This window comes from Manis pentadactyla, chromosome 2, assembly GCF_030020395.1.
Source record: "Manis pentadactyla isolate mManPen7 chromosome 2, mManPen7.hap1, whole genome shotgun sequence".
NCBI lineage: Eukaryota > Metazoa > Chordata > Mammalia > Pholidota > Manidae > Manis > Manis pentadactyla.
The window spans coordinates 162,845,899-162,861,008 of NC_080020.1; the positions used below are offsets into that span (position 1 = coordinate 162,845,899).

The following is a 15,110-nucleotide window of genomic DNA, read 5'->3' on the forward strand; positions in this document are numbered from 1 at the left end:
ACAAATGCACCCCTATGTTCGATGCAGCACGATTCACAATAGCCAAGAAATGGAAGCAATCTAAGTGTCCCTCAGTAGATGAATGGATAAAGAAGATGTGGTACATATGCACAATGGAATATTATTCAGCCATAAGAAGAAAACAAATTCTACCGTTTGCAACAACATGGATGGAGGTAGAGAGTATTATGCTCAGTGAAATAAGCCAGGCAGAGAAAGACAAGTGCCAAATGATCTCCCTCATCTGTGGAGTATAAGAGCAAAGCAAAACCTGAAGAAATTAAACAGCAGCAGACTCACAGAACCCAAGAATGGACTAACATTTACCAAAGGGAAAGGGACTGAGGAGGAGGATGGGAAGGGAGGGATAAGGGGCAGGGGGAGGAAGGGGGCGTTATGATTATCATGTATAATGTGGGGGTGCACAGGGAGGGTTGTACAACACAGAGAAGTAGTGATTCTACAACATCTTGCTATGCTGATGGACAATGACTGCAATGGGGAACGTGGGGGGAACTTGGTGATGAGGGGAGCCTAGTAAACAAAATGTTGCTCATGTAATTGTAGAGTAATGATACCAAAAAAAAAAAAGAAATAACATATCAGTGCTTTGAACTCTTGATTCATGAATTTTGGGATTCAGTAATATTTATGCCTTAAAAAATTGTATGACATTTCCTCTTCAGACTCAAAGGGGACTCTGAAGGTACGAAATGCGCGCTCCAAGCGTAGGTCCTAATCCTTGATCCAGCACTAAATACTTCAATGATTTAGGGTAATTATGCTCTCTGGCCTCAAATACCCATCTGTGAAACTAGTGGATATCAGCACTATCCCTTTTTTACGGACACAGGGGAGCAACATACAGCTGTTCCGCAAATTCCCGACTATGCCCAAGCTATCCTTGTGCTGGTCTCCAGGGCCTCAGGAACTTCGAAACAGTGTGGGCTTGGGGGTTGTGCTGTCAAGTAAAGCACGTGACTAACGTAAAGCACCTTCATTCACCGGCTCTCCATCTGAGTCCTCCGCGCAGCAAAAGCCTATAACCAATCTAACTACACCTTTTGTTCCCTCCCTCATCTCACTGCGCACAGAACTCGAGACAGCGGAGACACCGGGGACCCCAGCCCGGGGACGGAGACCCCCGCCCGGAGACCCCTGCCCGGAGACCCCCGCCCCAGCCGGTCCATAACCCCCGATGCGTCCGGCTGTGGGAGCCCGGATCCCCCAACCACGCTAGGTGGAGGGGTTGCGCGTCGTGGGGGCGGGGCCGCGTGGACCCCCTCGTGCGCTCCGATTGGTCTCCCCTGTCCTCGTGATCCCAATCCCGCCCACACCCCTCCTCCGCATCCGCGCGGGGGAGCGGACGGTCCCGTACTGAATGGGCGCGAGCGCGGCGCCGTGGGCAGGCGGGGGCGCGGGGCCGGGGACTGGCGGCGTACCGGCGCCCCCTCCCTAGTATGCGGACGAAGGCGGCAGGCGGCGCGGAGCGGCGTACCCTGCAGCCGCGAACCGAGGCGGCGGCGGCGGCGGCGGCACCTGCCGGCCGAGGTACGTGGCGCAGCCCCCTTTCTCGGCGTAGCGGGGCCCGCGGGCTGGGGGCTGCGGCGGCGAACCGACCCTGTTTGGCTGGGCCCGGCGGCTCCGCCCCAGGCCCCGCGGGCAGCGGGCAGGGCACTGTGCTCCGAAACGCGCCTCGCTGGGGCGCAGGCTGAGTCGTGTGGCTCCCGGCCGCGTGGACCCGGCGGGGGCACCGCGGCCCGCGCAAGTGTAGACGCGGTGAAGGCGCAGGGGTGAACAGCCGGGAGGATGTCGGGTCCCGCCGTAGCAGCCCTTTCCCCCCATCTTTCCGCATCGGCTCAGGGTTTAATTCATTGCTGGAAGCTTCGGAGCCAGCACAGCCGAGTTAACTCATTTTCCAGGGGCAGGATTGAGGGACCCTCTGCAGGATAACTAGCAGCTCCTGAAACTGCCCTTTGCATCCATCCGGAAGGCGTGATGTGTGGTGTCTGCAGGTAGAAATTCGCCAGTGACCTTCCCTGCCCAATCTCTGCGGCCAGCCCTGTGGAAGAGACACGTTTTGGTGACCCTTTGATTTCCTCTGAATTGTAAGCAGTGACTTGACGTAGGCATGCATTCATTATGCGCCTTAAGAGTGTAATTAGCGCAAGGTTTCCTGAGAACATCTCCAAAGAGCTGAAGGAATAGGGAGAGCCAGGGTCCTGCCACTACCCAACACCACCTGGGTGACCTTGGCCAACACTAATCCCCTGTGGACTTGGTCTGGTCTGAACTGGGAGGCTTGACCTGCTGATGGCCAACGTTCCTTCCAGGCCCCCGCTTCCCTGGTTCTGACTGCAGAATGTATTGAGGAGTAATGAGGGTCCTTTAGAATCACTAACTGACTTGAAAAACGAATTTTATGTCCTCATGTCTCAATTCACCTATATGGCCTTTACTTAATTATTTGCTTTTGGTTTAAAAAGGAAAATGGTTTTATGTGCTGAGCTTCATCTAGCATCCTTGGGTTGCTTGCTCCTCATGGCAAGCAGGGTGTTGGCATTGGTTTTACAAAGAGGGAGACTTATCTCCTGTCCTCTGGTGTTTAGCTAAGCCCTCCTCTTGGTTTATGACTGCTAATCCTCTTCCAGGAAAGCATGCATGTCCTAAAACTTTGGAAGAGAACTCCATGTCTGTTGAGTGAAAAGGCCCAGACTAAAAGCATCAGCAAGGGGTTGTGTAATCCTGAAAGCTTGACAGCTCGGAGGAATGTCTTATGCTCCTGGTTGTAGAGCCAGGGGTCACCTAAATTCCAGCCAGCGCTTGGACAAGGAAGGACTGACATGAACTATGAGAGCGCCATAACCAGAATGTCATGAGTCTTTTTACCTCTCTATCAATTGTATGAGTGCTGCTGTTTCTGTAAGATGACGTGACCCTTGGTTATGATTAGTAGCCGTTTCTTCCTCTTGGCAAGAAAAGTGAGCTGGGAAAGCATGGAGGTGTTTATGGGAGAGGGAGGAGGTGTGATCACAGGCATAAATTCTAAAAACTCGTATTTATGACTACTTATTTTGAAAATGCTTATAATTTTGGCAAAACTCTCAAACTGTCCCATGTTATCAAAGTAGATTGGTATTGAATTTGAAGGATACATTCATGGCAGAATAAGAATAAAGCCTTTGTTCTTTGATTTGCCCCCTCTAGTTCTTGCCTGCTTTCCATGCAGGGCTAGTTGGCAGTAGAGAGGGGAGTTTATCTAGCAGGTTGGCTTTTAGGAGGGGATCAGACAAAAGAGGTTCCGGGGTCTTCTGTGGGAATCCATCCAGGTGCTTGGGGGCAGAGGTTCCTGGGAGAAGGGGTGAGGCTCATCTGTACCCTTCTAGCACCTTAGGAGGGGTTTAACTCAGGTTGCCTTGGGAGAGGGGGTTGAGATTGCTCCCAGAGGGCATGCTCTGTGTTTTTAGTCTAACTGGGAAGCCTTGGCAGGAATAAAACAACTGGGAATATACACACATTAATGATAGTACCAACTCCCAAGCTGCTGAGGAAGGAAAAGCCAGGGTTGGAGCCTTGTGAGTGGCATAAGTTAGCAAAGGCATCCAAAGGGGGGTGAATCACAGGACTGTTGTGGGAGGAAGCCATAAATATGGATAGTGACACTCGGGCTTTCCAGAGAGAGAGACCCAGTTTATACACATGTGCAGAGGGGGAGCGCAAAAGAGTATATAGCAGCTCTGGAGAAATGAGGGTGAGAGGTGCAAAGGCAGTACCAGCCTTGTCTTACCTGGAGAGTTTTTTCTTTGTATTTAGTATAGCATGCATACTAGAGAAGTATGTGTACGGTTCTAAGTGTACCGTTTAACACACTTTCCAAACTGAACACATGCACGCACCTGGCACTCAGAGGAGGGTGCTCCCCATACTCCCTTTGTCACTACCTCCTTGAGGATAACCCCCACCTAGAGGATCACTTCCTGAGCTTGCATCAGTAGACTTGTACAGTGCCCATCTTCTCTCCTTATGAGTTAGGTTTTTAAGATTCACTCACAATGCTGCCTGGCCTTGTATGTGTCTCCCCTCTCAGTGCTGATTTGGCCATTGGGTGAGTCCTGTACCAGTTTTATTTGTGCACTGTTGGTGGACATTTGGGCAGTTCCCAGCATTTGGCTGTTACAAGTAATACTGCCCAGGCTGTTCGCATACCTGTCTTGGGTATACATTTCTGATGGGGGTTTACTTAGGGGTGTGCTGGGTGCTGGGTGTGTGTATGCATTCAGCTTTGGGAGCTAAGGGAAACCTGTTTGATTCCAGTTCTGGAATAACTGCATTGATAGTTCCCACTATGAGCTGATGCGTGTGACATCAGCTTTTCACCAAGGAGACTGAGTCAGGAGATGTGTCAAGAGTAACGATCAGTTTTACCTGTGCCTCGTATGTTCTTGGCAAGTGCAGTTACCTGCAGGCCCCAGTCTCCCCTGGGTCAGGGAACAGGATAGGCTGAGCTGTGGAGAGCCCTTTACTCCAAGAGCCTCAACAGTCAGAGGAGAGTCTCTTGGGCCCAACTGCTTTTCTTTGTCTCAGCTCCCAGCCTTCTTGCTATACACACTCTCGGGAACCTCTCCTCCCTCAGCCTGTGTAACATTGTACTCTCTATACTTTAATTCTACTTTTCTGACCTGCCTTACCTGTACTTCTGCATTTCTACTAAGAATTCCTTAAGAATGAGGAAAAGTCCATTTCTAGTTTGGTCTTTGAAGGCATATAAGACTTTTATTTTCTCCTCTCACGACATAGAAAATAACCAAGATTAAGTTACTCAATGGTTTACCAACTCCTACACCATTCCCCCTTTCCCTTCAAATGTTTAGTATCTGGAATCATAATAGCTAAGTATTACATGATATGATTTGATTAATTCAAAGAGAGAAAAATTGAAAAAAGGAACAAATTAAATAAAAAGGTCAACTTTGATGTAATTGTAGTTCGGTCTTTTGAACGTTAGGGCTGTTTTTAAGACTAGGTGTCTTTTCCATAATTAAAGGCTTGCTAGTATTGAGTTCAGAGCAGGAAGTCTTTCTATTACACATAGAGTTCTTTCTTCCCTTGCCTCCTCTCCTCAGCTTCTGCTTCTTCATCCTCTTCTATCTTGTCCGTCACCTCCTTTCTGCTTTTCACAAACATCTTGTTCCCATTTCCTATCTAGACTCCAGCAGCAAGAAAAGACAGAGAGTGGTACGTTAACAGGGCCACCAATTCTCTCCTCTCCTTGCTTGTCATTTTCTGCAATCAAATCCTTAGTCACCCAGGACTTGGTGGCCGGTGCAGGCCTCTTGCCTGTCCTTCCCCTCGACTAGTGCTGTCCAGTGGAAATATAACCCAAGCCACACATACAATTTAAAATTTCCTGGTAGCCACATTTAAAAAATGAAAAAGAAACAAGTGGATCAAAGCTTCAATTTCCCAGGAAGATAAAACTTCTAAATTCTTATGCACCAAATAACACACCTTCAAACTATATAAAGTAAAAAGTGACAGAGTAAAAAGCTAACCTTTTCAAACAATATTGCTTCTCTCTCACTTACCAACTTTACATTTCCCTGTATGGCCCCAGAAGATGACTGGTTAGCCAGAGACGGGTAAGATTCCTCAAGGGAGGAACAACCTAAGACAGGCACAGTCGCAGGGAGGCCATCAGGTGAGAAATTGGGGATCAACAGAGGTGAGGCTTAGAACCTCACCCCCCCCCCTGTTTTGAGAAAATCTTCTGCATCCGTGGATGTTTTGTTGCCCTTGTCTAGCTTGGATTAATACTTAGTCTATAGGCACAGACCTGATCATCTGCATTTGCCCTCTTACAGCACTGAATTATGTTTTCTACCTTTATCTTGCATCTACCTACCACTTCAGCATTTTATTAAAATAATAATAATAATAATAAGGGAGAAATGTGGGATTCACATATAAATCAAGTATAAAAATCAAATGAATAATCATATCTGACTTGATTGTTTATAGTTCATGATGCATGATCAAAACCGAAAGTTTCTGTGATATGACTGCCCTTGCACTGTTCACTATGTAAGAACTTGTTCACCATGTAAGAACTTGTTCGTTATGCTTCAGAAGATTGGAGACTGTTGAAAATTAGGCTTGGGGTTGATTAATGATTGTGCATTGAGTCCTCTATACAGAATTTTATTGTTGTTAACCACCGTTTGATCAATAAATATGAGAGATGCCCTCTCAAAACAAAACAAAACAAAAAAAGTGACAGAGTGACAAAAAGTTGACAAGTCTGCCCTCACAGTGAGAGATTTTAGCATACCTCTTCCAGTAACTGATAGAACAAGTTGATTAAAAACCAGGAAGGGATTATTTCAACAAACAGCACAATTAATAAGCTTGATCAAAATAGTTATATAAGAAACATAGTTCCAACAAGTGAAGATGATACTTTTACAAAAACTATAACGAGGTCATGAAGTAAGTCCTAACATTTCAAATAATCAGTATCATACAGACCAAGTTCTCTGAACAAAATGAAGCTAAATTATGTATCGGTTTTAAAAGATCATTTTAAATTTTTTGAAAATCATAATTAGAAAATATTTTAGATTTAAGAGATAAAGAAGTAATAGACGTGAAATACATATCATAACTGGCAGGATGAATTATACACTTTTAAAAAACCTTACAGGACGCAACTACATCAGTATGTTGGGGGAAGTGTGCAGTCTTAATCGCTCATGTTAGCAAAAAAAAAAAAGGCAAAAATTAATGAGCTAAGTAGCTAAATTAAAAACTTAGGAACAATGTGGCCATTAAAACAGATCCAGTGAATTTGAAGGAAAGAAACTTTTGAAAACAGGTGAAATTAATTTTAAATAATTTAGTTAACCCAGTATGTCCACTATATTATGAGATCAGTATAAAAATTGTTAATGAGCTATTTTACATTCTAAATCTTCAAAGCCTGGTGTGTATCTTCATATCTTACACTACTATATGGCACATCTCAATTTTATCTGGCCAGATTTGAAGTACTCAACAGCCTCATGTGGCTAGTGGCACCAGTACTGAACAGCGCAGCCCTGGATCTCACCTGTAAACATTAAGCTGATTTGCCTTGATAAAGGCACAGGCAGGGCTAACAGTGGTAGGGTTCAGTTATCTGCCAAGCAAATGTGGGATCATGGCAGCCTAGCAGTGTTTGGTGGCTGGCTTTTTGAAACATGTTGCTACTAACCTCCACCCCCTCTACCTGCACCCTGTGAACCTACATGCAACAAAACAGATGGGACAGAAAAAAGATAAATGCTATACAGACTCACTTTATCATCACCTGTTCTAGATGGTTTATGTATATCAGCTCATTTAATTTTCACAAAAGCTATATGAGTTTGGTACCTTTGTTATCCTCACTTTACAAAGAGACTGAGGCTCAGAGAGTCTTAGAAACTAAGAATCCCTAAGGGCCAGAGAGGGCCAGGGCCCAGACTCAGGCAGTCTGGCCTGGATTGGTGGATGGGGCAGATGTGTCCCTGTCACTGGGCGTACATGGACCCCCCCTCTGAGAGCGGCTCCTGGGGACGTCCTGGAGAGGATGATCTGAGGCAGCTGAGAGGCTGTTCCTGGTTCGGGCTGGTGCATTCCCGGATACACCATCTCGCTCCTGGGTATCCACATCAGCCCAGAGCAAGGGGCCTGCCCTGTCTTCAGTCCAGCCTCAAGAGAGGTTCCTCCAAAACTCAATTCCAGTTTAAACACCCCCAATTGTTCCTTTTATCTCAGGATAAAATTCTAACCTGCAATGGCATGCACGGCCTGCTTTCTTTTCCAGCCTCTCCAGTACATTGTTCCCTCCTGGGCTCCCCTCCAGCCACTCCACTTGGGGTTTTTCCCGGGAGCCTGCTGCCCCGGCCCAGGTGGCACCTGCCTCCCACCCCACACTGAGTCCTACTCACTCCTTCCTGGGGGGCCCTTTTCTGAGCCCCCTGCCAGATGCATACATACACACGTGCCCCAATCTAAAACGTTACCTAACACTCCCTTCATGTCCAATGTAGAGTGAGTGAGAAAGAAAACCATGAAAATAATTACTTTGGGGAAAGATCTACTTGTCTGCTTGCTAAAATGAGATCATGAGAACTTTTTGAAGAAGAGACGTATCCATGTTGCTTATTGCTATATCCCCAGGCAGTACTCCATGCTTGATTAAAAACCAGTTATACGAATGACAGTATGCCTATTTGGGAGCCTGCCGAAATGCTGGTTTCCCAAATATTTGGAGCAAATAGTAAAAGGGTTGTGTGACTGGAGTATAAAAGGAAACAGTGTGTTTTAGCCATGCCTCTCACAGGCCTAAATACATGTCGGCTTTCGGAATTCAAATGTGTTTAAATTGTTCTGAGCTTAAAGTGGCCCAAACAAAACTTGCCATTGCCTCCTATAAGACGTCATCCTCTGCTTCAGTCTCTGAACCACCAGGACCTGTCAAACTCCAGGTTGTTCCCAGTCACCCTCCCTCCTCGTCCTTTTCTAGGGTCATTCTCACCTTCTGATTTGGAGTTTAATATGACTAGTCTGGTTCTTCTGTTCCTATGGGAAAACTAGGATTATTGAATACCAGATTATTGCATGAACTGCCTAGTGAATCCTCCACCTTCCCTTCCAAATCCATTAGCCAGCTGCCCCCTGAGGAATATTGCTAAAGTTCTGTTTGGTGATGTCACTTCATAATCCCAAGCCTTAAGAACTCATACCCATACCCTTTCTTTTTGAGAGTAGGATCTTGGCTGTTTTAGAATTTGCACCCACACTTACCCGTCATCCCATACCCTGTGTTTCCCATTTTACTCAAGTTTGGGGGAAGGTCCCATGTTGGAGCCTGTTTATACCGAGGCCCAGGGCTGCTTTTGGTAACGGCTAACGCTACTGGCTTTCACTTTCTCCTGTTAAGTGTTATTTATTCAACCCATCTACTTGTATTTTCTTTAGAGTAAGAGAGAAATCTCCCATGAAAAAGGTAACTTCTAGATTTTGCTTAATTTGTGGCTTTCATGGGGTTGCCACAGACTTGTTCTCTTGTAGCCTATTCTGCATGTATGATTTGCCGTCATGGGGGCCCACCACCGGAACGCTATTACACAAGGTGTTCTGTGGAAGCTCAGAGGGACCCAAAGAGGAGGGGCATTTCTGTGAGCAGCTTCCTCGCTTTACCCCACCTCTGTCGTTAAATCATCTCAGAGGATGGTGGTGTGGGGACAGCATGTGGAGCCTTCTCACATGCTCTTTTTTTTTTTTTCCATTAGCAGCCAGAATTTGTTAGGAAGGCTGGATCTCGGCTGGCTGGGCACTCTCAGAAGAGACCCCGCCAGCCCAGTCATCAGGCCCCGTGGCACCTTCCTCCTCCATCTCTCTCTGCCATCCCCCTTCTTGTCATCCTTCCTCTGGCTCAACTCCCCTGTCTCCTGTGGTAGCAATGATCAGTGGCCCCTTGAGCACCTGCACCCTTGGCTCCCTTCTAACCACTGTGAGCTCACCACCCTCCTGCTTAAGAGGCATTTAGGGCTGCCCAGCGCCTCCTCCTTTGGGGCCAGGTTGGAGGGCCTGATCCCTTCTGAGCTGCAACTTCTGCCAGTCTCCCCCAGGACCCCTGTGCTTTGGCTTGAGCACCTCCCTGGCATGTCCTTCCTTCCATTTGGAATGCCTGCTTCTCTCTTCTTTTTGTCTCTAAAGTCTTGTCCATCCTTCATCCACGTACATATTACCTCCTCAGGGAAGCCTCCTTGATTTCCTCCGGTGGAGCTAGCAGTTCCTTGCCCAGGGCTTTCCAGGCAGTCTGCATCATAACATTAGTCAATATTTTGGGTGTTTAGATGTTTTCAATTTCCCTGGCAGGATTATTAATTTAAAGAGGACAGGGGCTATGTCTTATATATCTTTATATTCCCAGTTCCTGTGTATGAAAGATGCTTATTAAAGGATTTTTTTAAAGAATTATTAGGTGAGTAAAGCAAATTATACAACAATACAGACCAACCCTTCTCAAGTAATGCCCTGATAGTCTAAGGTCACCATTCTGTATTATGAATTAACTTCTGTTTCTAATTCCAGACCATCCTTGGGAGAATTTCGAAAATAGGCACTCAAATCCTTTCTGTAGGGCTCAGTTCTCCAATGGAACCCAACTTGAAGAAGGCTGGCATAGACAGTGTGATGCCAATCCTGGTAAAATACACACATGCAAAGAGAAAAGACTGATAGAATGTGGGCCAAAATGTTACCAGTGAGTGTCACTGGGTCGCAGTATAACAACTAGTATGTGATTTCAAGATGTTACCTAATTTCTGAAGTGTCTGTGTAATAACAGTGTTGTAAAAAATGTTTCTTGAGTAAGCAAAACTGGAGTTCCTAAACCTGGTCATTCCTCAGTATAAAGTGATGGGGAGTTGGAGTTTTTTATTTTTAAATACAGCTCCCTGCACCACACCACCGCAGAGCAGGGGTCACCTAGCTGCGCCCCTCAGCATTGCCCCTGGAGAGTCAGCCTCCCGCTGTCAGCTCTCCGAACCCGCTGTCTCTTCTTTCTGCTCCTAGACACCTTGGGAATTATAGTTTCCAGCAGGCATGGCTCACCGTAGGAGAAGCTAGCATACTCATGCATACTCTCAAAAGCAAATCTAGAGGCATTTGATTTTTTTCTTAATAGCTGAGAGCAAACATAAGCTGTGGGGTATTTGAATTCAGTCTGACAGAGGAGTTTCACATGCTAATACTTGATCCTAGCAGCTACTGCTTTCACCGGCCCCAGTTGTTTTTTTTCCTGAAGTTTGACCTTGTTTGATCTCATACAGTTTTGTCCCTGTCTTGGCAAGAGTCCACCAATGGGTGCTAAAACAAGTGGATTTAATGAGGAACAGGATATTTACTTAGTCTCTAAGTGTCTTCCATCAAGTTACTTACTAATTACATGGGAAAATTTTAACTTGACAATAGAAAAATCTGCATTGCACCACTTTACCCACTTGATCGAATTTAACATCACCGGTTTGGGGACAGATCAACATCATGTGCCTCCTGAGAAAATGAATCATGAGGGCACAGTATCATTTCTGTGAGATTCCTGCCAAAAGTGAATAACTTGAGTCTATTCACAAAGAAGTAGACAGACCTTGACTGACCTCGACTGAGGGCCGTTCTACAAAAATAATTAGCCTGTACTTTTCTAGAAATGCCAAGGTCATGAAAGATAAAGGAGTTTCTGATTATAGGAGTTCTGAAAGATAAAGGGGATCCTAATTCTGTTTCAGATGAAAGGAGGCTGAACGACATGAGGGCTGAGCGCCCCCCATGTAATGCTGGACATGTGGTCGTGGTTTGGCACATCAGGCTGTTATTGGAACTATTAGAGAAATTTGTAGAACATTTTTTGATTGGGTAGTAGTATTGTAGCAATGATAATTTCCTGATTTTTATCATTATACTGTGGTTGTATAAGGGCATGTCCTTGTTTTTAGGAAACACTAAATATTTAGGGGTAAATGTCATCATGTCTACAACTACTTGACAATGGTTAAAAAAGGTAACACTCATATTGTATAACAGAATGATAGGGAAAATGTGGTAGAATGGTAAGAGTTGGGGAGTCTGGGTGAAGAGTCTCTGGGAATTTCTTTGTACTATTCTTGCAATCTTCTGTAAGTTTGAAATCCGTGTCAAAAAATAAAGTTGAACAATGTGGAAGCCCCTGGGCTGTGGTGCTGCGGCCGGTGAGTGGCGGAAGTGCCACTGGGGCTCTTAGTCCCTGCCCTTTCCACCGTCCTCACTGAAGTCATCTCCCGCAACGCTGAGCCCTCTTTAGTCAGAACTGGCTTTGCTCCTTCTGTCTTTGGCAGAACACAGGCGGGAAGAGCAGTAATAGTGGGGCTTCCCCTGACGGAAGGTGTCTTCATGTGCCTGTTGCAGCTGCTCTTCCCGCTACTGGCCCAGAAGACTTCCCTCCTGCAGGCCGTCCTCAGGTAGCTGGTCGGCCGGCTCTGTGCCGCGCACCCACCTGGCTTAGACTGGCCCTACAGCTGTCCTGTGAAAGACGCTTCCCAGGCAGAGTATAACTTCTAAAGTATTTTTCAGTGCAGTTGAGAGTTCATGCCCCACGTCAAAGTACTGCACAAGGTGCCTGGTTGAGCCCTTCCCAGCAAAGAGGGCACAAGGCTGTCAGAGGGTGCGATTTACCCAGAGCCCAGGCTTAGCCAGTTAAAGCGACAGTCCTCTCTCCTGCCTTGACAGAACCTCAGACTGTATGTTTTGGAAGAAATCCTGCACTTACTAAGTTCTGTGTGAGGAGGGGTTCTTTTCCAGCCCCCACTTCATTTTATCCAGTTGAGGGCTACCTGCTGTGCTCTGACTGGGGCCTCTCATAGGGGTGTTTCTTGGATTCAGACAGAGGGCTGTAAGCCTGGTTGGTTTGTGAGTGCGTCTGCTTATCAGAACTTGCAGGGAGTTGTTCCTCAAACCCCCCCACCCCTGGAACAGAATATGATAGGGACATTATAAAGCTTCTGTTCCTTCTGTTCCTCCTTTCCAGAATTTCCCATCCCCCAGACCCTACTCCCATTTTCTCCACTCCTGTGTCCCCCCACTTTCTTTCCCCCTTGTATCTTCTAAAATTCATCTCCCTCCACTTATTCTAACTTCCTTTTTCTCTCTATTAAGTGGCCATAATGTGTCCATCGAATAAGTTGAGTTTTATGTTTCCTGTTCTTTCTTTGAAAAGTAGGTAAGTGAGACTCATAAAATTTTAGGGGAAGAGGCAGTAGAAATGTTCTCACCCAAACCTGCTTTTTACATATTAGCAAACATCCTCAAAGAGGTGATTTGGCTACAATCAAACAGCTAGTGGCAGAACAGTTGAGTATTTTATCTCTTTCCTGTTCTCTTAAAAATAAAATGAAATAGATCCATTGCATTTTTTTTCCATGGAGGTGGATTCTTATTTGAGAAGGATTCCTGTCCTGTTCAACATGTGCCAGGCATGCTCTGGGCACTTCAGAAATGCCCAGTGGGGTGTCTGAACATGGAAGGACTCGTTCTTCATGTCTGCTCCTTGTGAGGGCTGTGCTGAGTTTGGGTGAGCTTTTCTGCAGGGACCCGGGTGCTGGCCAGTGATTAGCCATCCATGCATTCATCAGCTCATTCCTTCAAAAAGGATCTGTTGGTCCCTCTCTGCTTCTGACCCGCAAATAAGGGAGGAGACACGATGAGATATCAAAGATCTGAAAGGACCAGCCAGGGGACTCAAGGCGTAACAGCACAAGAGTGGTGCTGAGAGGGCACCTCTCATATTTATTGATCAAATGGTTGTTAACAACAATAAAATTCTGTATAGGGGACTCAATACACAATCATTAATCAACTCCAAGCCTAACTCTCAACAGTCTCCAATCTTCTGAAACATAATGAAAAAGTTCTTACATAGTGAACAAGTGCTTACATGGTGAACAATGCAAGGGCAGTCATATCACAGAAACTGTTTTGGTTTTGATCACACATCATGAACTATAAACAATCAAGTCAGATATGATTATTCATTTGATTTTTATACTTGATTTATATGTGAATCCCACAGGATCCATTAGGTGCCAGTCCCGTGCTAGGCACCATTTTAGGTTCTGAGGTTATAGCCACGAGCACAATTGACAGTCTCTTCTCTAAGAATCTTGCATTTTTGCAGAGAAAGCAGACTACATACAGGCAAGTATGTACAAGTAGTAGTGAGTGCTGTGAAGTAAAGTGAAGCAGAAAGTGAGAATGGGGCTGCAGGTGGGAACGCTGTTTTACAAAGGGTGACCAAGGAAGGTAACTTCTGAACAAAGAGCAGAATAAAGAAGATGAGGGAGAGAGCTGTCTGGAGTTGGAGCTGAGGGACCCAGAAGGGAAGGCCCTGTGGAGACGAGGGTGTGAGGAGCAGCCGGAGGCTGGCACGGCTGAAGTAGGGTGAGGAGGAGGAGAGTGTAGGAGAGCCATGGGGACAGGGAAAGGGCTGTGGACTTGACCCTGCAAGAGTCATCTTTGTCACTTGAGTAGGATCTTGGGACCTGCCCTCTGCAGTTGAAGGGCATGTTCTAGTTTGGAGAATGTTTATATATTCCAAGGGCTCAGCATTAATGGCCATAACCCTCTTAAACATGTGAAAAGCAGGCAGTTGGGTGACTATGATGATGAAGTCTCAACATTAGAGGAATAGCAGTTGATCAGAAATTGATTCAAAAGCACACCCCAGAGCATCAAAGTGCTTGCATCCTGGTTGATGGGCAAAATCAGAGGGTATAGACTTCAGTCACAGAGCAGATGCTTTTGTCTTTCATTGCAGAAGGCAGGTCTTTATAACTTCATGCAGTTCGTAGGAGAATCCGAAAATCTTTAGGCTAAAATCTGTTGCCAATTACAGCTGTGCAAAGTGTCCTGGAGAGCAGGCCTTCACACAGCTTCTCACCCACACAACTCAGGGGGACTTGCTTAAAGTGCACATTCAGTGTCATCACCTGGTCCTACCAGGTGGGAGATTCTGGGGATGGGGTCTAGGCATCTGTATACCTTACAGCTTCCTCCTTATATGAGGTCAGGTTGGAAAATCTCTGGCCAAGACAGTGGTGGAGGCATTAATCACTGAAATTGAACAAATACCAGATTTCGGGAGGTGATTGGATCCACACCAGTGCTTTCGGCCAGCACTTCCTTGGTGTTTTTGGTATCATGGGTAAAATTCCACATTCGTAGAAGACAGGAGAGACACTGCGTACCCAGTTGGAAATGGGAAGGTACCACGTAGTGAGGGTTTTCTGTGTTGGTGGTGGAAGTGGAAGGAGATGGTTGCAGGTGCTCTGCCTAAGTTGTGTGGGTCCAGGAGTGAGTTGTGTGCCCCCTCCCCCACCCCCCACTGCACACCTGTGAGCTCTGCCTGGCAGGCTGGTGCTCTGGGATTGTGGCTGGTGTGTGCAGGCAGGCCTGTGGCTATCCATGGGCTCCTGTGTGGTTGTACAGTTGAGACACAACCACATATCTTGATGAATGGTGATTTCTTAAGATCATGTACCCCAAACCAACAC

The 15,110-nt window shown here is 46.2% G+C and overlaps 1 protein-coding gene across 3 annotated transcripts in view; it reads left to right on the forward strand.

Moving 5' to 3' along the window:
- The first annotated feature begins 1,365 nt into the window (after nt 1–1,365).
- ST3GAL5 (ST3 beta-galactoside alpha-2,3-sialyltransferase 5) overlaps nt 1,366–15,110 on the forward strand; it is a 48,277-nt gene continuing 34,532 nt past the window's right edge. For 2 of the 3 annotated variants that reach the window (XR_008995782.1, XM_036931061.2), the window contains exon 1: nt 1,366–1,551. Coding sequence is in view for 1 of the 3 variants with exons in the window: in XM_036931061.2 (XP_036786956.1) it covers nt 1,461–1,551 (91 nt within the window). In the remaining 2 variants the exon portion in view is untranslated. Of the gene's footprint in view, nt 1,552–1,922; nt 2,109–15,110 lie in introns of all 3 variants that reach the window. The other variant, XM_036931063.2, reaches the window with a different exon arrangement.